We start from the raw sequence: 23761 nt of genomic DNA on the forward strand, positions 1-23761 counted from the left end.
CTGTACTGTAGCTAGTATAAGTACCTACTTATGCATGTAATAGGTAGTCTTTCAAGCAGGTATCTACTGAGTTGAAAATAAAGAAGTAACTGGGTACTACTCAAGTACTTAGTTCAATACTAGGGGTATGTAAGTATAAGACATAACTAAATGTAAAATCTGTTAATTTAGCCTATAAATAAACCTTTAGGTGAACTCATTAAGATTTTAGAACTTAAACTTTATTATAAGTACCTACTCTACCACCACACTTATTCTGCTTTATTTTTGATATGTTTAGCAATAAGTAGTAGGTAGTAGGAATTAATCTCATTGATAATGATAACAAGGCATCAAGTTTTACCTTGGCATACCTAATTGGCAAAGATTTATGTTCACACTAATATTTAGGTAGCTACCTATGCAAGTTTTTGTCTCTGGGTATGTTCCTTTATGCATCTAACCTAGTTGGGCACAGAGATTTTTCACAAGGACACATACTAGTGAAGGATATACTTATAGGCTACTTTTATTAGGTAGGTAGGTAAGTTAAGTACCTACAGAAAAGTATCCTAGTCCCACAGGATTTTCGAACAGCTGCCACTTGCTAGTTAAGAAATAAGGAGACTTAAGGATCTTAGGTTTGCCTTGCTGAAGCCGCCAGGATGTCTGTGGAGGTGTCTGATACTCTTAGACAACAAAGTAGATAACCAACCTAATTATTTTTTGTGAATTAACGACGAGCCAGAGAAACCACGTATATTTCCATTTTATAAAGTTTAAATTAAATTAAAACACTTAAAAGATACTTTTTTTATCTTAAATATAACAATTCTAAACTCAAATAAAAATATTTCTTTCAAAACACGTCCATTTTGCCATTTAAGCAGACTCTTTAAATTTAGTGGGCACCTCGCGAGGTCCACTCTAATTTTAGAAAATTTTAGGTTGACGTTTCTTAATTTAGGCATTTAGTTCGTGCAACAGAATAACTTTTGCTCTTTAAAATCTAAATTGAATAGTTTAGTGCTGTCAAATTCAATTTTAGGTTAGACCTGTCATTTAAGTGGGTTTTCAGAATAACACACCTTTCTAAGTCTAATATTAGACATTTTAAAATTAGAAAACCGCCTAGAGAATCGGCCCCAATAGCGGGCATAAACTAGTGAGAAATAAAGCTTAAGTTTGTGGTGCGTTCTCAAAAATTGACTAAGTCCAAAAGTAAAAGCATACAGGCTGATGAATTCATCAGCCTTGAATTCAATACCTTCATTGGAATTCATTCAATTGAATTAGACTGGAAAATGGAGACGGTAGATGCGTTTGGGGATAAGAGTTTGTATATTGTGATTATTTGTGGTTTCCTCAATATTCATACATATTATGTACGAGTCAAAATAGCTGGTTCCAGATTTTTTAAGAGCCTTGCTACAGCAATATCATCCTTAACAATGTAGAGTATGCTACAAATTTCAATACACAATATTTTATAGTCACAATCATTGTTATGGAACCTTTTCTCTAGCAACAAGTAAAATAAGTATAAAATAAAAGCTGTAAAGATAAAATTTTAATATAACGCGAACGTAAAACGCGCTACGATGCTGCTACGCCATTTCGTAGCGATGACATCGTAGCTCTACGAGAAATAACGCCACTAACGCTACGCCATTGTTATTGTTATATTTTATACAGCGTGGTAATGTTTTTTATACTCTTTTTTTAGGTCAAGGTTAGTTTAATGTTCGAGTTTTAAATAATATACATTGTACATAATATTTCATTGTATATCACAATTTACTACGGCCATAAGTATTGATATATTATAACATGTGAACACCCACACATGTACGCTTAGTACGAGATATTATGTCTCACCAACGTTGATGGTATTCGAGTGTCGAAACATTTCCGCGATATAGTAAACTGGATCTTAACTACCTTGTTTTAAAGCTCAAATAAACAGTTCTTTTTGAGAATAAAATTCTTTAAACTGAAGTTTGTCTACATATCTACAGGCAGCGCTCCTAGCGGAAACGTTGCGAAATTAAAATCAGTGACACTGAATTTTTGGCTTCAACTCAAGGCTCTTTAGGTCCATTTTACTTTGACGTTATTGTGTTTCGTCTCTCGAATTCGAAGGAGGAAGGCGGAGGACCGTGTGAGGTGGCGCGCTCTTGGGAAGACCTATGTCCTGCGATCAGTGGCGTGCAGCTCATATAAGCATAAACGCACTGCTTACCCTCATTATAATAAATCAATGCTTAATTTTCAGTATAACCTGCCGTAAAATAAGTTCATACCTAAATTCTTACCCTGGCTTGAACTCCTGTGCACGCCACTGCCTGCGATGGATGCAAACAGACTGATTGATTATGATAAGAAATGTATCCTATACACTTACCCCAGGTGCTAGAATGGCGACCTCGCACCGGAAGGCGCAGCGTTGAAAGACCCCCCCACTAGGTGGACACGACGAGTCGCAGGGAGCCGCTGAATTCAGGTGGCGCAAGACCGTGGCGCGTGGAAGTCCCTACAAGAGATCTATGTCCAGCAGTGGACGTCTATCGGTTGATGATGATGATGACACTTACCCCAGACCAAAGTCCAGCTACCCAATTAGGGCAGTCATGTTCGTTGCACGATTGAGTCGACCTCGGGGCGGGCGATATGCAGCCAGGCTCTGAGCTTGTTTCTATACAAAAACACAAAACAATGTAAAACAATGACACTCTTACAGCCGCACTCAGAGTCGCTTAATCGTTACTTAAGTTTAGTTAAAACGAGACAGATCTATATCTCTCACATAAATCTGTCTCGTATTAACTCAATCTTAAGCAACGATTAGCGCCTCTGAGTACGGCTGTTATACTACTTCGGCACTAACTATTACTTTTCTTCAAATCTCGACTTCTATTCCATCAATTTTGGCGAAACTAAGCGCATGATAAAATTACAACGTGAAGTTAACGCTTAACGAGTTAGGGTGCTTGTGCACTTATCCGTGAAAGCACGGATTCCATAAAAATACGAATCGAATGAGTACGTATTTGTATGACGGCCACTTCGAAGAATCACGGATACGAACCTAATACGGATGAGTGCACAAGCACCCTAATTCGTTAAGCGTTAACTTAACGCTTTTAAGTACAGACGTTTATCCACTTCTACTGGGTGCCCTTAAGGTATAAATTAGTTTAGTAATTTTTAAGCACCTAATACGCACGTGAGTTGAATCAATAGCAAACACAACTTGTGTTTGCTGTTGATTCAACTAATTTTTAACCTATAATTTTAATTAAATGTGTTTTATTTGAATTTTGTATTAAATGTTGTTTACATTATAATTAATCAAGAAACAGCATTTCAATCCACATGTTTTTTTAAGAAGAGAATGCCTGGTAGCCACACGTTTTTCACTACAGTACGCGGCCGAAATTGATGAACATCGGCCTTTAGATTGACATTTCATCTTTTTTAGAGCGTCGTTTCTGACACTCATATCTGTATGACGTTTTGCCGGTCTTAACGACCGAGACAGTGCTCTACAAATCTGCTGTCTCCTAAAGATCGATGTTCATCACTTTTACTGCGTACAGTAACACGTAGGGTAACATAATTTAGCTGCATCGGCACAATAATGAAGCGAAATAAATTGACCTCACCGGGATCATAAGTATCTGTTCTGGTGATATTCGCCGAGCGCGCGCACAGCACTCGGCGCGTGCGCACGCCGCCGCCGCATGTCACGCTGCACGTCGACCACTCGCCTACGTACCATCTGTGGTCAAAACCATGGCATTACCATCTTATAATCAAAACTTGGACATAGGCCTTTTTTAACCGACTTCAAAAAAAGGAGGAGGTTCTCAATTCGTCGGAATCTTTTTTTTTTTTTTTTTTTTTTTTTTTTATGTATGTTCCCCGATTACTCGAAAACGCCTGGACCGATTTTGAAAATTATTTTTTTGTTTGAAAGGGTATACTTCAAAGTTGGTCCCATTTCAATTTGGTGAAGATCTGATGAACATCTTCGAAGATAGATACTGGAACTCCTCAACGGATAAGAGTAAATTGCTCGCGATCAGTGTAATAGCTTAGTAAACAATAGATTTTTAACCAGTCATAGCATAATTCCATGGGGCCACTAAAAATTGTGAAATAAAAATTTTTTACAAAAAAAATAAAAACCGACTTCGTTACACAAACACTAAAAATTGAAAAATAATTTAATTTATTACCGAATATATTATGTATACAAGAGTTAATATAGTTCCATAATAATATTTTTTGGGGTCGGTGCCAATGAGGTGCCATTGTGGAGTCCCATAAAAATATGAAGTCAAGACGATTCGCGCAGCTAAAGCTAATTGGCACCGGCACCAAAAAGTATTATTATGGAACTATATTAACTCTTGTATACATAATATATTCGGTAATAAATTAAATTATTTTTCAATTTTTAGTGTTTGTGTAACGAAGTCGGTTTTTATTTTTTTTGTAAAATTTTTTTATTTTAAAAGAATATTAGCTATGTTAAATGACTAATATTCCCCTTTCCTCTCCAACGAAGCGTCAGGCTTGTGCTAGGAGTAGGTACGACAATAGTGCAACGGGCGGGGTTTGAACCGTCGACCTTTCGGTTTTCAGTCCACTCCTTTACCGGTTGAGCTATTGAGGCTCTCCAAGAACGCGCCACCAAACACGGTCCTCCGCCTTCCTCATCCATCCCCTCCCCACCACCTTCTTCAGGTCATCGGTCCAGCGGGCTGGGGGTCGTCCCACACTGCGTTTACCGTTACGCAGTCTCTACTCCAGAACACGTCTGCCCCATCGGCCGCCGGTTTTGCGACAGACATGACCTGCCCATTGCCACTTCAGCGCGCTAATCCTTTGAGCTATGTCGGTCGCTTTTGTTCTTCTACGAATTTCCTTGTTCCGGATTTTATCCCTGAGAGTGATACCCAACATAGCTCGCTCCATAGCGCGCTGAGCGACTTTTAGTTTGTGGACGAGGCCAACTGTCAGTGTCCACGTTTCCGCTCCATACGTCGTCATCGTGTTTAGTGGCGCGCTGTTGGAAAGGCCTATGTCCAGCAGTGGACGCAAACAGGCTGATGGAAATCATTGGATTGGATTGAATTAAAAGTTATTAATCTAACTTAATTTATTACGTATTAGCTGATGCCCGCGACTTCATCCTCGTGGATTGTAATTTTTCAAAATCCCGCGGGAACTCTTTGATTTTCCGGGATAAAAAAGTAGCCTATGTGTTAATCCAGGGTATAATCTATCTTCATTCCAAATTTCATCCAAATCCGTTCAGCTGTTTTTGCGTGATTGAGTAACAAACATTCAAACATCCAAACATCCACACTCACATTTATTATATTAGTAGGATATTAGGATTAGGATTAGAATACATACATTTATTTATTTATTCAGATATAAGTTAGCCCTTGACTGCAATCTCACCTGGTGGTAAGTGACGATACAGTCTAAAACGGAAGCGGGCTAACCTGGAAGGGGTATGGCAGTTTTCAATAAACCCATGCCCCTTTGGTTTCTACAGACATCGTACCGAAACGTTAAATCGCTTAGCGGCACGGCTTTGCCGGTAAAGTGGTAACTAGCCACGGCCGAAGCTTCCCACCATACCAGCTAGGTGATTCTCTAACTCAGTGTCTAACACTAAAATATGATAGCCACCAAGATGTGTTAGTTCTGTTCTACATTGCTGCTTCACTGGGTGATACTAAAATATTTTTTCGTAGAAAACCTTCAACGGATTAAAAAATGAACTCCGTGGCTATGATTCAGTGTTAGAAACTGAGTTAGCGAATCACCCTGCTGAGCAGAAATTTAGAAATTACAAAATTACAAACCTCTTCCAGGAATCGAGCTCGACCAACTTACTCACGATCAAGCAATTAAGAGCATGAATACTTACTTAAAAGGGCACGGATGAGTGTTACACCGTACGACAGCAGAAGCAGGCTTGCTCGAACCATCGCACAGTTCCTCCGGAGCGTCCAACCCTGTTAGACGATCCCTGCACACCGCGAGAGACATCTTGTAGCCTGTAGAAGGGAGAAAAGACTAAGGTAGATAAAGGTACGAATAGACTAATTATACCTTATAAAATAAACACTGCATTCTTTTGTAAAAAAATTAGGCAATGAGTGTTAAATTATATAATAAGCAACCAAATGATTTGAAAGCAGAATCAATGTCGCTCAATACACTTAAACGTAAAAAAAATATGGTGAAAAACTTGCAGTCAGTTGTCAATCTTCCATCTTCTAAGTATATAAAAGGAAAAGGTGACTGACTGACTGGCTGACTGACTGATTTATCAACGCGCAGCTCAAACTACTGGACGGATCGGGCTGAAATTTGGCACGCAGATAGCTATTATGACGTAGGCATCCGCTAAGAACGGATTTTTAAAAATTCAACCCCTAAGGGGATGAAACATGGGTTTGGAATTGGTGTAGTCCATGCGGACGAAGTCGCGAGCATAAGCTAATGAAGTCATAAAGAGAAAATGTTAATCCCTATCCCGTGGGAATTTCAAAAAATCTGACCTTATTTGTTATGTTGCTTATAAGGAAATCCATATAGGTTGGTGACATCTATTATCTGTTTCACACAATCATCTCTTAGGTATTAAAATTTCATTTCACGTTACCATTGTACTCCCAAAAAACAAAATGAGTTAAGTAAGTAATAATAAATGTTGAAACAATAAAGGTTACTTAAAACAAAATGCGAATTAATTCAAAGAGCGAAATTCAAATTGCACAACAGAAACTTTAAGTTTAACTCCGAACCAAGACAAATTCTCGACCAAAACGAGTTCGTAATAAAAATACAAGCTGAATATACAAAGAAGTCTTTTTTAAAACAACTCGCCGGTCCCCGCCTAGGGCTACTTCCGAAATAGCTTCATTTTGAAAGTAGGTAATGAAAAAAGAATTGTGGAAATCTGCAGTGTTTAAATAATCATTAGGAGAGGCTCCGTGAGATCAAAATTACGGAACGCGAATTTAGAATTTCTGAATATGGCTAATAAAATAAGTATTATCACTTTGTATTAGGTAAATTATCTGTTTTTCGAACCGGCGGTGCCAGTAGTGGTAGAGGCTTGACATAATTATATCATAACTGTAAGTTTTACTCACGTAAGTAGACATAATTAAAAGGGAATTGGAGTGAATAAAATGACGTGATGTTTTTGTATAGCGGTAGTTTATGGGGCTTTTAAAAAACATGATTCCTATTTATTTTTAAAATAATTAATTACTAACGTCACGCTGTACAAAAAGCCATTAATGACGTCACAAGGCGTAAACGACAAATATTTTTAAATTTTTTAACATAAAAAATATTTATATTTTTAATAAAAAATTGAAAAAAAATCTCATTTACGTATTGTGACGTCATTATTCACCTTCCGTACAGCGTGACGTTCATGTTAAAAATAAATGAAAATCATAATTTTTAATCTAAACTATACCGGTATACAAAAAATCACTTCATTTGATTACTGACACTCCAAGACCCTATTGATAACTGTTGACAACAAATTACACCTGTAAATTGTAATCACCACATAGCTTACGTAATTGACAACAAATTCACTAAGGTAAATGACACTTATAAGAGTGTTTACATTAGTAAACTTGTCGTAAATTAATCATGTAAGCTTACGTGAGTAAAGCTTACAGGTGTGTATACGCGCCCTAAGTGGCACATGCTGTCCTACATGAAATAAATAAATTCATTAAATTAACCAATTTTTCGTAGTCTTTTATCATTGATAATATAATCTTACAAACCTCAAAAGAAGGCTTCAGCCTTGCAAGTTTGTGGCGAATAAAAAAAAGAAAACTCTTAGGTTTATTACTTCCAGTAGAACAATATCAATTTTTCTTTCTGTCATGGTAATGAGCGATTAACGAGGCGCTGCGACTAACTTCTTTTGAATACATAAATATGTAAATAAAAATAAGTTAATTTTGCTTCAGGTTTCGCGGAATACAAAGTTGTAAGTAACGATTCGGTGCTTATTTTCTTCGGATTGCGGCACTTTGTATAATTAGAGTGAAGCCACACGATGCATTGCGTCGGCGGTGCGGCGTCTGATCGGTGTCGCTGCGTCGTCTTACATAGAAATGTTTGTGGCATGTCACACGATGCGCTCCGGCGCCGCACCGGACTTGCAACCGCCGATACGAGGCGGGGAGGGGTGAATACGTTGCGACGTCGGAGCGGCACCGCTCAGTTGTTTTTATGAACAGACTGTCCAACGCTACTACGGCGCCGCTGCGACATAACAACGTTGCGGCGCCGCACCGCTCGTGTGCCCACTGATACGGTGAAATCTTTGCGGTGCGGGTGCCGCAACGCATCGTGTGCCCCCAGTCTTAGAGCCAGTCCACACGGCGCGTTGCGTCAGCGTTGCGTCGACGCAGCGCTACCACTGCGTTGTTTTACATACAAATAACCAAGGTGTTCACACGGCGCGCTGCGTCGTCGCAACGCACACATGACGGACAGCAGCCCCCGAGACGAAGCGGGAGGGGGTGTACTCGTGCGACGTCGGAGCGTCAGCGCTCAGTTGCTTGTGCGTTGACAGAGAGGATACACGGAAGCTCATTTCGTTTTACGTTTACGTTTTTGTATTTAGTTTTATTTGCAGGGTAATTAGTTTTATTTGCAGGGTAAAATGAATACCATTGAAGAAATTGACATAGATTACTTGATTACATTGATACAGGAAAGGGAAATTATATGGGACAAGTCAAACGTAGATTTTAAAAATAAAAATTTAAAAACAAAAGCCTGGGAAGACATATCAAAAGTTTTATTTCCTGATTACGAGAATTTCACAGCTGAACGAAAAAATAAAGTTGGTGAGTTCACAGTACAGATATTTATGTTTTTTTTATTTAAGAGGGCTTTCAAGATTTTCTTGCACCGCCAATTCCGCGATCAGTACAAAATTAATATCTCGACACTCTAAAATTTTAAAACTTAGGGAATTTAGATTAGCGTGAGTACTATTTTATTACTTAGCTCAAAACTAACCTAGACTACGCTGAGTAGGTATAAAATATTATTTTTTTACTGATCGCGGAATTGGCGGTGCAAGAAAATCTTGAAAACCCTCATAATACAATTATACCTTATTTAGCTGCCAAGGCAGAGTTCCTCTAGTCATAAAATAGGTCGCATATTGCTGTCTTATGACATTCGGTGCTGTCTGTTCTTCATGTACGGGTTGTATTGGGAGAAATTCATCAACACTTATAGCAAATTTATCTCTTTGTCTAAAACCATCTCGATCAGCGACAAAATTGTGTAATACACAACATGCTTTTATAATGTCAGTAGCGAAGTCATAGGACACGTCTATCGGTCTGTGAAAAATGCGCCATTTGTTAGCCATAATCCCAAAAGCGCATTCGACATATCTTCTGGCTCTGCTTAGACGGTAATTGAAAACCTTTTGTTGTAAGTCGAGATTTTGACCGCCATATGGACGCATAATATGTTTGCTCAGTCCAAAAGCTTCGTCACCCACAAATACATACGGGGTTGGTATATTGCTACCAGAGAGTGGCTGGGGTTGAGGTAGTGGTAAGTTGTTGTTAATCATTAGCTCGTACAGTTTAGAATTTTGTAATATGGTTGAATCGCATTCTTTTCCGTATGCACCGATGTCGACAAATACGAATTTGTAATTTGAATCCACAATAGCTAGCAACACAATCGAAAAAAAGGCTTTATAATTAAAAAAAAGTGAGCCACTATTTGCAGGATTACACACGCGGATATGTTTGCCGTCGATGGCACCAACACATTGAGGAAAATTTGCCTTTACATCAAAACCCCTCGCTATTGTTTGGAAACTTTCAGTTGTCAGTTCAGGGATGTTGTCTCGAAGAAGATTGGTCCATATAGCACGACAAACTCTTTGTATTATATATGCAATAGTAGATTTTCCCCGTTTGAATTTGAAATGTAAATCAGTTATTGAATTTCCACTTCCTAGGTATCTGAAAAGAAAATAATTATTATAATATGCATTTATGAGATAGATAGATACCCGAAAAAAAATACTGACATATTCAGACATCGATAGCAAATAACTTTCTCTATGTAACCAATTAATTCTGGAATCGCGAAAAAAATAGCAGCTGTTGCATACATTTTGATTCAGTAGGTATTGCTTTTTGTATGTAACAGCTGTTATATTTTCACGATTCCAGAGTCGGTCACATAGTGTTTGTTAACGATATCTGAATATGTCATTAAATTTTATCGAGAAATTCACTATGTATAAATTATTAAATCATGTTTACTATTGGTTTTGCAGGTAATGATTTAATAAAAAAATGGAGAAGTGTAAAAGATAATTACTTCAGATATTCAAAAAAATTAAAAGAAGCATCAAAATCGGGCTCGGGCGCTACGAAACTGAAGAAGTATCATTTATACAATCAACTCCTTTTTTTGAGAAAAGTGGAACAAAATGCCACCGAATCTAGCTTAGACTCGCCTAGAGAAATCAACAATGAATCTACGTCTACAAATGATGACATTACCACAGACAACACTCCGCGCTATGTTCCAGTCGCGCGCAAAAGGGCAATGCTATTTATGATCAGGAGGTGGATTGCCCAATAAATTCAATCTTGATAAATACATAAAATATAATTTATTTTATTAACAGAAAGACATTTCTTTTTCCAACGATAACGACAACTCACACGTGACAGACTTACAAATATAGAACGCTATTTTATTCTTTCTTCACTTTAGATGTAATGAGTTTACATACAAATATATCACGTTCTAATACGCGCCCTTAAACCATTACATCGCAAACAACATAGTGTGCCCTTAACTTATTACAGTGTAATATAAACACGCCCTTACATCGCGCCCTTAACCTATTACATTGTAATATAAACACGCCTTTACAATTTTATATCAATCAATAAGATTAAATAAAACTCTCGAAAATATTTGATTATAAAAATAAAATAACTATAAACTAGTTCTTCGGCAAACACACAATATTCCTATTAGGTACAATATTATGCCCTATGCCCCCTTTATTTATGATTATGAGGTGGATTGCCCAATAAATTCAATCTTGATAAATACATAAAATATAATTTATTTTATTAACAGAAAGACATTTCTTTTTCCAACGATAACGACAACTCACACGTGACAGACTTACAAATATAGAACGCTATTTTATTCTTTCTTCACTTTAGATGTAATGAGTTTACATACAAATATATCACGTTCTAATAAATGCAAATGGATGAGTTTGAAAGAGAAGGACTAAAACTTCTCAAGGAGCCGGAAAATCGCCATATGTCCTTTTTCAGAGCTATATTGCCATCTATTCAAGAATTTTCCGACCGAGAAACTCTCCGTTTCCAAAGTAAAGTTATACAAATTATAGATGAAATGCGGTATGGACAAACATCATCATATGTGAGTGGCCCATCAACGTCTCACCAACCACCATATGGGTATCAAACAGCAAATTTTCAAAGTACATACATTTCTGATTTTAATAATTCAATTACATCTCCAGAAACATCTCAAGCAAGTGAAGAAACTGAATACGATTTTTCTAATTTGTAATTACTGGATGATATCTCTCTTAAATAATGTCTAAATTTAAAATTATGACAATTGCTGATTATTTGTGAGTTGATTACTCTCTTAAATAATGTCTAAATTTAAAATTATGACAATTGCTGATTATTTGTGAGTTGATTACTAATTAAACAAACCAAAAAAACTGTTATATTTTTATTACTTAAATATATTTATATAGTTACCTTAAAGTGATTCCCAGCATTTCTACTGGTTCCACTGGATTCCTCATATTAGTATAGTTTTTTCGTATGTGTGGTTCTAAGGACTTCAATAAACATTCGAAGCTGGATACACTCATTCTAAAAAAATTATAAAACTTCTTTTCGTCTAATAGCAACTCCCGATATTCTAAAAAAAAAAACTGTCCATCACGATTTCTTAATGAAATGAAAGGACTGATCCAGTACCGTCTTGTGATCTTGCGTCGATTTCGGCGGTGACGTAGTAATAGGAGCAATGCTAGACGTCTTTTCCGATCCATGATTTGCTATAGACTGACTGCGAATTTTTTTCAAAATACTTGCCGCAACTGTGCGTCGCCGCTGCGCCGACGGAACGTTGACTGCGTCATAGTAACGCTGCAGCGCCCGTGTGGCCGGCTATGCGTCAAAATATTTGCGTTGCGACGACGCAACGCAACGCAACGCGCCGTGTGGACACGCTCTTAGAGTGAAGCCACACGATGCGTTGCGTTGGCGGTGCGTCGCCTAAACGGTGCCGCTGCGTCATCCTACATAGCAATCGCTGTACCATACCACACGAGTTTCCATCCTTATGTCATCGACATCCCATCTACACGCACGAAACGTTTTGCGTCATCATTCCTCATACGCGTGGCTAAGGTTTGGAATAGAAAGAAGAAAAGAAAGAAACTCCATCAGGTGTGGAAAAAAAAACGATGCGTCACGACTCACGACGTCATGCGCCGCCGCACCGCATGCGCAACGGACTTGGGACCAGAGAGACGAGGCGGGGAAGGGTGGTGTGTTGCAACATGGTGGTACTTCGGTGGTGTTCCCATTAGATTACAACATGGGGTTATTCAAGGGACGGACAATAAATTCCTGAAAGGCCGGCAACACATTGGTGGTTCCTCTGGTACTGCAAATGTTCATGGGCAGCGGTAATCACTTTACATCAAGTAACCCGTTTGCCCGTTTGCTCGCCATTTTTATTTAAAAAAAAGTCATACTTTGTGCTGCAGCAGCAACGCAGTGCCCGTGTCGCACCCAATATAAAAATCCGCAGCGGTGCGGCGCCGCAACGCACCGGAAACGCATCGTGTGGTCCCAGTCTTACAATCGCGGTATTTGTATTCAAAGTTTTAAGTCCTTTAAGAAAATAAATCTCTTGTTTTCTTCTTTTTTGGAGGCAATTTAAACGATGTTTGTTTAGATTTGGACTTAAAACTAGCTTATGCTCGCGACTTCGTCCGCGTGGACTACACAAATTTCAAACCCCTATTTCAGCCCTTTAGGGGTTGAATTTTCAAAAATAAGTCATAATAGCTATCTGCATGCCAAATTTCAGCCCGATCCATCCAGTAGTTTGAGCTATGCATTGATAGATCTATCAGTCAGTCAGTCAGTCAGTCACCTTTTCCTTTTATATATTTAGATGAGCAGATTTTTCGACAAAAAAGACTGATTTGAAGTTTAATTTAATTTAATAGAACCAATATTGTTGTTTGTGAATTATTCTGATTTACAAATTCAATATTGTCCAACGAAGTTTCAAAAGTAACAATTACTTAGGCTTATTTCTGTAAATAATAACTTTTAGAGTTAATCTGTTTAAAACTGTTTAAATCACAGACTGGATGTAGATTTTAGAACAGAAGTTACCTTTCTGAATTATTATAACAAAGCTAACACGTCATTTATCAGAATAGGATTAATTATTGTATAATGGATCTACGATATACACCCACACACACACACACACACAGAGACACACACACACTCACACATACACACACACACACATGCATAAGTTGTGAATCACCTACTAGGTATTTTTACTAGTTAATTGACATTGATTTCATATTATTATATTGTAAAGCTTGCTTAAATTATTTGGTCTCTTCAAACGTACTGTTATAATTATTAATAACTATTTTTAAGTAATCTGTTAAACAAAAATATTAACCCCCGCCTCACACCCTGATTGCTACCTGGACCTGTCGCGTACTATATCTACCCATTGAACATGAAAAAATTTAGCTTACCCACTCGACTGACATCTCGACAAAGAGGTATTTTAAAACCATTATTAAACTGTGTAAGAAATAATCACCGTCAAAGTTATTAGCAACTAGCTGCCGGCGAACTTCGTTCCGCCTAACAGTCGATTAAATTTTTTTAAATTTTTCTCTTCGTAAAAACCATCCTCGTACTTCAAGGAATATTATAAAAAAAGAATTAGCGAAATCGGTTCAGCTGTTCTCGAGATTTGCGATGAGCAACACATTTAGTGATTCATTTTTATATTATAGAAGATAGAGAAGACTATAGCATGACTACATTATGGAACTCTACCTAATGCTTGGTCTGGTAGGCTCTTGCTGGTTCTTTATAAGCTTTTTCTGTAGTAAAACTAAGTGAATATTTCGGTACAGTGTTTATTTGACCCGTAAAACAAACAAAAGGAGAGCAAAACGTAACAAGTTCAACAGGAAAAATGCATTTGAAAATAGATCTTTTACTAGCTACCAGCGCGTATTCCTTGTTTATTTTCGATTTTAGCCCGGACTTTCCGACCGCCCTTTGAAAGTTGCATTTTCGCGTCTGCTTTTGCTGGTTTATTAATTAAAAGTGGTAGGAGTAGGTATAGTTCGCGACAGGTCGAGATGGCAATCGGGGTGGAGACGCCCTGCACACCCGCACAGCCCCCGCGCTAACCCGGTGCGCTTCTCCGGGGTATAAGCTAACTCAGTACCAAATTTCATCAAAATCGGTAGAACGATTGGGCCGTGAAAAGCTAGCAGACAGCCAGACAGACACACTTTCGCATTTATAATATTAGTATGGATGAGGTCTTATCCGAGATAGAAAACAGATGCACAATTTCCCACACGCCCGAATTAAAAGCACCCCACTTGAAAACACCCATTAACCCTTCCACAGGCAACAAAAATTAGACACCAAGAAACATTAAGGCAGGAATCAACCCTCCAGCGCCATTTATCATTGTCCCGGCACCTAATTAACAATTGAAACGTCTGAGGGGTCAGAGGGATCGCAGATAATGTAACAAAGGTGGCGTTTGTAGGGTTATTTGCGGCTGCGGCCTGCGGTTGTGTACGCTACGGCTAAGGCACGACGCACACCGATGGAGTGAAGTGGCAGCGAAGGGATAATGTATCAATTTAGGCTCATTTGCACCAAACTGATGTGGTTTAGTTAAACACTAGCTTAAGCTCGCGACTTCGTCCACATGGACTTCAAAAATTTCAACGTACCCTTATTTATTATCTTACTCCCTTAGGGATTGAATATTCAAAAATCCGGATTAAATAATTCTTAGCGGATGCCTACGTCATAATAGCTATTTCATGCCAAATTTCAGCCCAATCGATCCAGTAGTTTCAGCTGTGTGTTGTTAGATCAGCCAGTCAGTCAGTCAGTCAGTCAGTCAGTCACATTTTCCTTTTATATACATATTTAGATAATAATAATAATGCAATTATTATTTCTTGCAATTATACTGTTTTGTTCGCCAGCTCTTCACTTGGTATAATGAAAATGAACGCGCTCAAACAGCTACAGCACGCAGGTCGTGGATTGTCGAGCCAGCTGACCTTTGTCCGTTTACAGTAGGTACGCAGCAGAAAGTAATGTACATCGGCCTTTAGAATGATATTTCGACTTTGTAGAGAGTTGTCTCTGTCACTCATACCTAGATGACGTTTTGTCGGCCTCAATGACAGGGACAACGCCCTACAAATCTGCTATCTCCTTCTAAAGGTCGATGTTCAGTACTTTCGGCCGTGTACTGTACCTACCGTGCATAGCTGCCGTTCGACACGCCGTGACTCTAGTAGAGTCACGGGCACCACTCGCCGCGTCTCGGTTCCATTCACCACGCTTGGTCTGCGCTGGGCCTTAGGTCGGCCGCATTGCTACGAGTACTATCGCCAGCCTTCAGGGCTTTTCTGTATTGCACTATAATTGTATCATCATCATCATCATCAACCAATAGACGTCCACTGCTGGACATAAGTCTCTTGTAGGGACTTCCACACGCCACGGTCTTGCGCCGCGGCCTGGATCCAGCGGCTCCCTGCGACTCGTCTGATGTCGTCCGTCCACCTAGTGGAGGGTCTTCCAACGCTGCGTCTTTCGGTGCGAGGTCGCCATTCCAGCACCTTGGGACCCCAACGTCTATCGGTTGTACGAACTATGTGCCCTGCCCATTGCCACTTCAGCTTCGCAACCGTTGAGCTATGTCGGTTACTCTAGTTCTCCTACGGATCTTCTAATTTCTGATTTGATCACGTAGAGAAAATCCGCACATAGCTCTCTCCATCGCCCGCTGAGTGACTCTGAGCTTTCTTATAATTGTACTTATACTTGCTTTGAAATTTGATACTTTGTGTTGACCCTTCACGTACGAGTATCGGTGACTAAATATTATATCAGTTAATATTGGATTCAGACTATTGTCACATAATATACTATACACAAACAGATACTTGTGATTCGCCCCATGCCCCAAACTAAGACCTCGCGTCATCCCACAATTCCATTATCCCATAGCAGCGCCATCTATTAACATTATTGTGAAGTTTTGTTAAAAATTAGAAATAATTTAGTTTCTTTGAAACAGCTAAAGAACGGCAAGCAGCGCTGGTATGCAGCTCTTATCGAGAGTTATATTTTTGTTCCGTGGTGACCCTGGGGTCTCAGTGCTAAAAAAATTTACGAGACATTCACCGCGAGTAATAGCCTCATCTGGTGACAGAAGGGCTGGCTCATTTTTTGCGCAACGGATCAGCCTGGCTGCCCAGCGTGGAAATGCAGCCAGTATTCTTGGCAACATTCCACGCGAGCATGATTTGTATAGTAATTAGATAAGGCTAGCTTTAAGTGTTATTGTAATATTTTCATTTATCAAACATTGGTTCAAATATTTGATCAAGCTCGCCTATACTACTTCGGCCTACAATCATTATACAAACGACACCGCTGTGTTAATTCTTATCCGTGTCTTCATCTCTCACGGCTTTCTTAATTACAAATAGCTTTCAGAATCTGTTCGGGGGAGGTGATCAGTGAGTAGACTTACGACTTTTTTGTCTGTGCGCGACAAATCATATTTTTTTAGGGTTCCGTACCCCAAATACTTGTACATATCGAAAATTGCGAACAGGCAAGAATCGAATCCGCGTCTCCTGGGATCGCACCTGACGCTCTGACCACTAAGCTACGGCTCGCTTGCTGATAGCAGTAACGAAATTTTTAATGTTTTTTTTTTTTTTTTTTTTAGTGGCGCAATTTTTGATAATATGTAGGTACTTATTTAAAATTATTTAGAGTTATATCTTGTACGGAACTCGCAGATGACTAGTTATAATAAAATTCAATAATTGCCAAATTCGGTTTTTAAAAAAGTTGGTTCCAATTTCGCCGATCTCCTTTGGTGCATTTGCTTTAGTATTAAAGAAAAGTCGTAAGTCCACGTTTACCCAAGAACTGTTGCTTGGAGACAAAAGGAGACCCCTTTGATTTATCAGCGGGCCGCCTAATGGTGGATCCGGTATAAATTACGACCTTCCACAGTTAACATTATTTGTATTTTGTGCATTACAGCCTGTACTATAGCAGGTAGACACAGGGTATTTATCCATACCTATAGTCCGCGACAGGTTGAGATGGCAATCGTTGTATGAGGCGGAAGGCGCCCCCCATACCCGCACTTCATCCACGCACGCATTAACCAATCCCAAATAATAAAGCGCAAGCGAAGCGAGCGTACGATGCCGTGAAGAAACCGATTAGGGGTATGAAAGAAAGAAAGAAAGAAAAGACGTTTATTTATATAATTGTGCCACACATCACAACTTAAAGCTAAGAGCTGGTTATTCCGGCGCTTCTTCCACCTGAGAACAAGCAAAAGAAGCGCCAGAACAAACTGTCATATTGTGTGGCACAACCCGAAAAAATAGGGTATGAGTTTTTAATGTAACTGCTAAACCCCTTTCAAGTTAGCCCTTCCATTTTAGACTGCATCATCACTTACTATCAGGTGAGATCACAGTCAAGGGCTAACTTGTATCTGAATAAAATAAACAAAAATAAAATAAAATAGAAACTTTCAATTAATGCTCATTGTTAGAAAGATCTAAAAGCACGAAAGAGGTGTGTAAAAGCCCGAGAGAGATGAAGTGTAAAGACCGCATAAAAGCTATGAGTCACAATGTAGCTACGTGGTGAAGAAAATGAAAACCTCCCGACAATTTATCAGTCAACGATTATGTGTTCCCATACCTTACACAGCCTATATGTTAAGTATTTGCCGCCGCCCAAGAATGTTTGCAGCACCAAAGAAACCTCTAATGTGTTTCTGGCCTTACAGGAATTTATTTTGCGTCCCTTGAATACCCCCTTGTTGTAATCTAGTGGGAACACAACTGAAGGGAGTTGGTTCCACAGTTAACACGTGCGTGAAAAAAGATCTGACACAACGGGCGGCGATTTGAGGATGTTCATTTCCAGAAAGCTCTAAAAGCACCAGTAGATGTGTAAAGACCGCGTAAAAAGCTATGACCCGCATGAGTACAGTACGCGACAGAAAGTAATGTAGATCTTTAGAAGGAGATAGCAGATTTGAAGAGCATTGTCTCTGTCGTTGAGACCGACAGAACGTCATATAGATATGACTGACAGAGACAACGCTCTACGTAGCCGAAATGCCATTCTAAAGGCCGATGTACATTACTTTCTGCCGCTGCCGGCCTTTCAGAAATTTGTTATTCTTCCCCTTGAATAACCCCATGTTGTAATCCATTGGGAACACCGCCTAAGGGAGTTGGTACCACAGTTTTCATGTACGTGAAATAAAGATCTTTCACAAAGGGCTCAAATAATTTGAGGATGTTCGTTTTCAGAAAGCTCTAAAAGCACGAAAGGCGTAAAAAGCTACGAGCCACATCGTAGCTAAAACTGAAGGAAGTTGGTTCCACAGTTTGTATATGCGTGGAAAAAATCTGACACAACGGGCGGTGGTTTGACGATGTTCATTCCCAGAAAGCTCTAAAAGCACGAATAGATGTGTAAAGAGCACGTAAAAAGCTATGAGCCGTATGCGGTAGCTGCGTGGTGAGGAAAAATAAAACCTCCCGACAATTTGTCTGTCTACGATAATGTCTTCCCTTCCTTACACAGCCTATTTATACGTCCTTGTTGAAGCGTGTTTCCATTTCAGAGCAAGCCGTTTTTGTCATGCAAAGATTCCGAACTTAATGGTGGTAGATAAGTGCCATAACTGTAAATGAGTACCGTGTACCTATTAGTGTAAGGGTTTGCTTGCGCTAGTACACCCTAAACAGAGTTGTATAAGTGTGCTATGGCTAAGATTTAGCTAGTCGATTTTAAATCCTGGAATGGGATTAAAAAACTGGCTAAGTGCGAGTCTGATTCGCACATGTAGGATTATATTATATCATCGTGCAAGACTACCTATGCAATTTTTTTTAAATTTGAATGGTGGCCATTTTGAAATCCATTATACCTAATTGTTGTCGCAATTGTAATTGCCACCTTTTTAAACGGAAGTCACGTAATCTGTTGTGGGGCAGCCATCTTGAGTCGATTGTATACATACCACAGATATGTCCAGATATGCAACTAGCGTGGCCCCCTCAGTCCCTCTCGCTCAAGCAGATTTTCTTACTTGTGAAATGTCATTCCTTCTACACTTCACGTTGTTTGTCAAATACTCACGTACAAATACATTTTGACAAACAAAAAAAAGTGGCCACGGAGATAAGGACAAAACATAATCATTTTGTCACATTCTAACAAGAGCTTAAATGCATTTAGCTATCTCGCTCTAACAGTAAATGTCACAATAGGGCTACTTCTAACAGTCCTTATTCTGAGATACATACGGGTGGTTGATGGTTTTTAAGCCAGTCTCGTCCGGCTCGAGACTCGGTTTAGGTCGCCATTTTTTTTTTTTTTAAAGAATATTAGCCATATTAAATGACTAATATTCCCCTTACCTCTCCGACAATAGTGCAACGGGCGGGATTTGAACCGTCGACCTTTCGGTTTTCAGTCCACTCCTATACCGGTTGAGCTATTGAGGCTCTATTGAGTGAGGATTGAGTGGTTACAATAGTAATTGTGCCCTAATTAAGTTAATATTGCAGTTAGGTTATCATTAAAGGTAAAACTCTCGATAAGCCTCTGCGCGTCATGATTAATATTTAACTTCACTTCTGGTATGTTTATATATTTGTTGTTATAACGGCAATAGAAATACACTCTTTGTGAAAATTTGAACTCATAAGACAGCCCGCTGACAGGCAGACAGACGGACGGACAGTGGAGGCTTAGTAATAGGGTCACGTTGGCAACCTTCCAGTACGGAATCGTAAAAATAAGATTGCTTTACTTTTGTTGAACCCTCTCAACGAAACAATATAATTCATTCGGACTTAGGCCTCGGCAATTCGGCCGATAAATTTGTCGTCCAGATAAAACGCGAACAGACACTTACTTGTCGGCAATTAAAAGTAAAATATTGTTTTAATTAACAAATTCACCCGCTCACTACTCCAGCTAATTGCGCTTTTTATTGCCGGCTTGATTGAGGCAAGTTTAGCTAACTTGGAAACGCGGCTGAGATTTTGGGAAATGTTCGCGAAGTTTGTTAAACTTAACTTTTATTTAGGTGATAATCCTACTTTATAAAATGACAATCTCTTGTGATATACTAACGTAATAAAAATTTTCTCATAGTCGTTTCTTAGCTGACACCTAAGCTCAAGAAAAAACCTACTTTCCAAATTTCAACTTAATAATATCAATAATTAAAACTTTCCCATACAAACTTTCATCCCCTATTTTACCACCCTTATGGGAGAATTTTCCAAAAATTCTGAAACACATGCAAATAACTTGAAAAATGACGGACTTTCATACAAACTTCCATCCCCCATTTAACACGCTTAGAGGTGGAATTTCGAAAAATTCTTTCTTAATGGATACCTACTCTTTACAAAGAATAGACCCTCCAAATTTCATGTGTTTAGAACCAGCGGTTTAGGCTGTGCGTTGATATATATGTCAGTCAGTCAGGACTTTGAATTTTATATATTTAGATGTAGGGGGCAAACGGAGACCGGAAGGGCATTCCAAATTCTAGTATAGTTCTTGCATTTTACGAAGGCCACTGACTCATGCTTGTGTTTAAGTCGTATCGGTATACGGAAGGTACACTAAATGTATGCGTTTGACAGCGCTTGCTCGCGACTGATTGGTCTGACATGCACGCACACTTACGCAATGACCATGTAAACGTTACAAGTAAAGTTCAGAAGCCTTCGTGAATTGCAAGAACTGTAGTGCGTATTAGAAACGAGGAAGTAAATCGCTTCGTACGAGTTACATTGAAAAGCAAGCAGTCGTTTTGTACAAAAGCAACCTAATGCTATAAATAAGGTATACGTATCTCAAAGATCGTAATGTATTCGTATTCGTAGTTCCATCACGTTCCGTTGCGTAATTGGGCTAAACGTTTCAGATTACAGGCGTTTACCCAATACCCCTGCACCATTCAACCTGGGCGCCCGCAAATACGAATAGTTCCAATACCTTTTCATCAATATTATCTACCTACTGTATTATTCCTAATTCTCGTACAAAAGGTTTATAGGATTTGTAGGTTAGATCCAAATTCCTATAATAGCTTTTACGTGTTTGGGTAAAAAATCGGTCAAATGCGAGTCAGACTCACACACGAAAGTTCCGTAGCATCGTACACAACACTTTTTTAAAATAGAGATAGCTAGCAAACGTGCTGGCGGGTCGCCTGATGTTAAGTGATTACCGCCGCCCATAAACATTTGCAGCATCAGAGGAACTGCCGATGCGTAAAAGTAGAAGATGCGTAGAAGAGAAGTAGTTTTAATTTTTTTTTAATTTGCATGGGGGCCATTCTAAATTTTTATTATTCGTTGTTATAGCGGCAATAGAATACACAAACTGTGACAATTTCAACTCTCTACCTATTACAGTTCATGAGATAGGTATCTACACCATTGCCATAAGAGGCGAAGCAGCTCGAAGCGTCAGGCCCTAGTTGTAAGTACTTATATTGTATTTTTAACCGACTTCAAAAAAAGGAGGAGGTTCTCAATTCGTCGGAATCTTTTTGGATAATTAAACTTAGTATTCATTTCATTATAATATTTTTTTTAGTGTTCATTTTGCATTTTATAGGTTAGGTATATTTTTCATATTTTATATATTTTTCATGTTCTTTAGGTTAGGTTATTTTTTGTACGACTTGTTTTTCAATGCTCGTTGTGACTGCCCGTAAATTGAGTTACACGAGACCTAAAACACTCAAAAACATTTTATGTAATTTTAAGTGTGTAATTCTGTGGGCGGTTCTTTGACAAATAAAATAAAAATAAAATTAAAAATAACGTAGCGGTGCCAGCCCGGCACCACCGAGGAGCAGCAGCAGGGATCTCAGCTGTGCTAGAGACGTCTAGCCCCCAAAGGGGGCAAGGAAGAGACAAAATAATTTGTAGGGAGTCAAGAAGGCGCCCCTGGACAATGCCAAGAGCAAGTACCGAACGGGCGCCCTCCCGCGATCCGGCCCATATAACCGCGAGGTTAGTGGGGCCATGGGATCCAAGGGTTGTCTCAGTTCATGAGATACAGCCTGCTGACAGACAGTCAGATAAACGGACAGATGCAGGCTTAGTGATTCCTAGAGTCCCGTTGGCGCTCTTCGGATAGGGACAACCCTCCACCTCCCATGGCCCCACCAACCTCTCGGTTATATGGGCCGAATCGCGGGAGGGCGTTGCTCTTGGCATTTTCCCGGGGCGCCTTCTTGACTCCCTACAAATTATTTTGTCTCTTCCTTGTCCCTTATGCTCACTCTCCCCCCTTGGGGGCTAGACGTCACTAATACAGCTGTGATCTCCGCTGCTGCTCCTCCGTGGTGCCGACCTGGCACCTGTACGCTCCAAACTGCTTCGCCTCTTATGCCAATGGTGCGCGAATTCCCGTAGCCGGTTGTAGTTCCCCGCCGATGAGACGAGGTCCGTGTAGAAGACCGGCCTCGCTTCCCCTCGTACGATCCCATCCAACATCGTCACTCGCAAGTCCTCATAAAGGGGACACTCCCACAGCACATGGTGCCTATCCTCGTCGCCAAAGCCGCACTCGCACGCCGGGCTCTCGCACAACGTAATCCTATGCAGGCGCGCCCGGAAACAGCCTGAACTCTTCGGATACTTTGAAAGTTCTGTATGGAATACTCACCACCACCGCAAGTAGCAGAGCAAAGAGATCCAGGTGTTGAGAGCCAGTGGTACCGCGGCCGCGAGCACGAGGAGCCGTCGCCCCCGCACACCCCGCACTCGTCTACGCGCCGGGTCGAGCCCACCCGCAGGTCACAGCCCACCCTCTGGGGACAAGGAGAGAAATGTATCAGTGTAATGTACACCTTAATTCGCTACAGCAACCGCCGAGTTTCTTATTGGTTTTTCTAGGTAGGAAAGGCATTCCAGACATGTGAGATTTTATTGCGTTAATTGGGGCCGATTCTCTTGTACACAATCTCTAAACTAAACTAAATTAACAGGTTTAAATCTAATGCTATCCTTTTCCGCAAGCAACATTATGAAAGGGATAGCAATAGATTTACACGTGCCATTTTAGTTTAGTTTAGTTTAGAGATTGTGTACAACGGAATTAGCCACAATTATACTTACTACCTAAACACAATCCGATAGGTACCAATACTTATTTGCCTCATTTTGTAGTTTTAATGATTTAGTATCTTTCAATTGAGAGCCTCAATAGCTAAACCGGTGTAGGAGTGGACTGAAAACCGAAAGGTCAAC

The 23761-nt window shown here is 39.6% G+C and overlaps 2 protein-coding genes across 6 annotated transcripts in view; one reads left to right on the top strand and one right to left on the bottom strand.

Moving 5' to 3' along the window:
- nolo (no long nerve cord) overlaps positions 1-23761 on the bottom strand; it is a 382845-nt gene that overhangs the window by 51413 nt on the left and 307671 nt on the right. For all 5 annotated transcript variants that reach the window (XM_069499947.1, XM_069499946.1, XM_069499945.1 and 2 more), the window contains exons 8-11: positions 23178-23322; positions 5930-6059; positions 3645-3760; positions 2574-2674 (exon numbers count right to left, since the gene is read on the bottom strand). In XM_069499947.1, the coding sequence (XP_069356048.1) occupies positions 2574-2674; positions 3645-3760; positions 5930-6059; positions 23178-23322 (492 nt within the window). The remainder of the gene's footprint in view (positions 1-2573; positions 2675-3644; positions 3761-5929; positions 6060-23177; positions 23323-23761) is intronic.
- Positions 8414-12331, top strand: LOC117983446 (uncharacterized). Its single transcript, XM_069499717.1, has 3 exons — positions 8414-8897; positions 10364-10635; positions 11317-12331. The coding sequence occupies exons 1-3, from the start codon at positions 8711-8713 to the stop codon at positions 11650-11652; spliced, it is 795 nt and encodes a 264-aa protein (XP_069355818.1). The 5' UTR covers positions 8414-8710; the 3' UTR covers positions 11653-12331.

The sequence above is a fragment of the Maniola hyperantus genome, chromosome 7 (genome assembly GCF_902806685.2).
Source record: "Maniola hyperantus chromosome 7, iAphHyp1.2, whole genome shotgun sequence".
Lineage (NCBI taxonomy): Eukaryota > Metazoa > Arthropoda > Insecta > Lepidoptera > Nymphalidae > Maniola > Maniola hyperantus.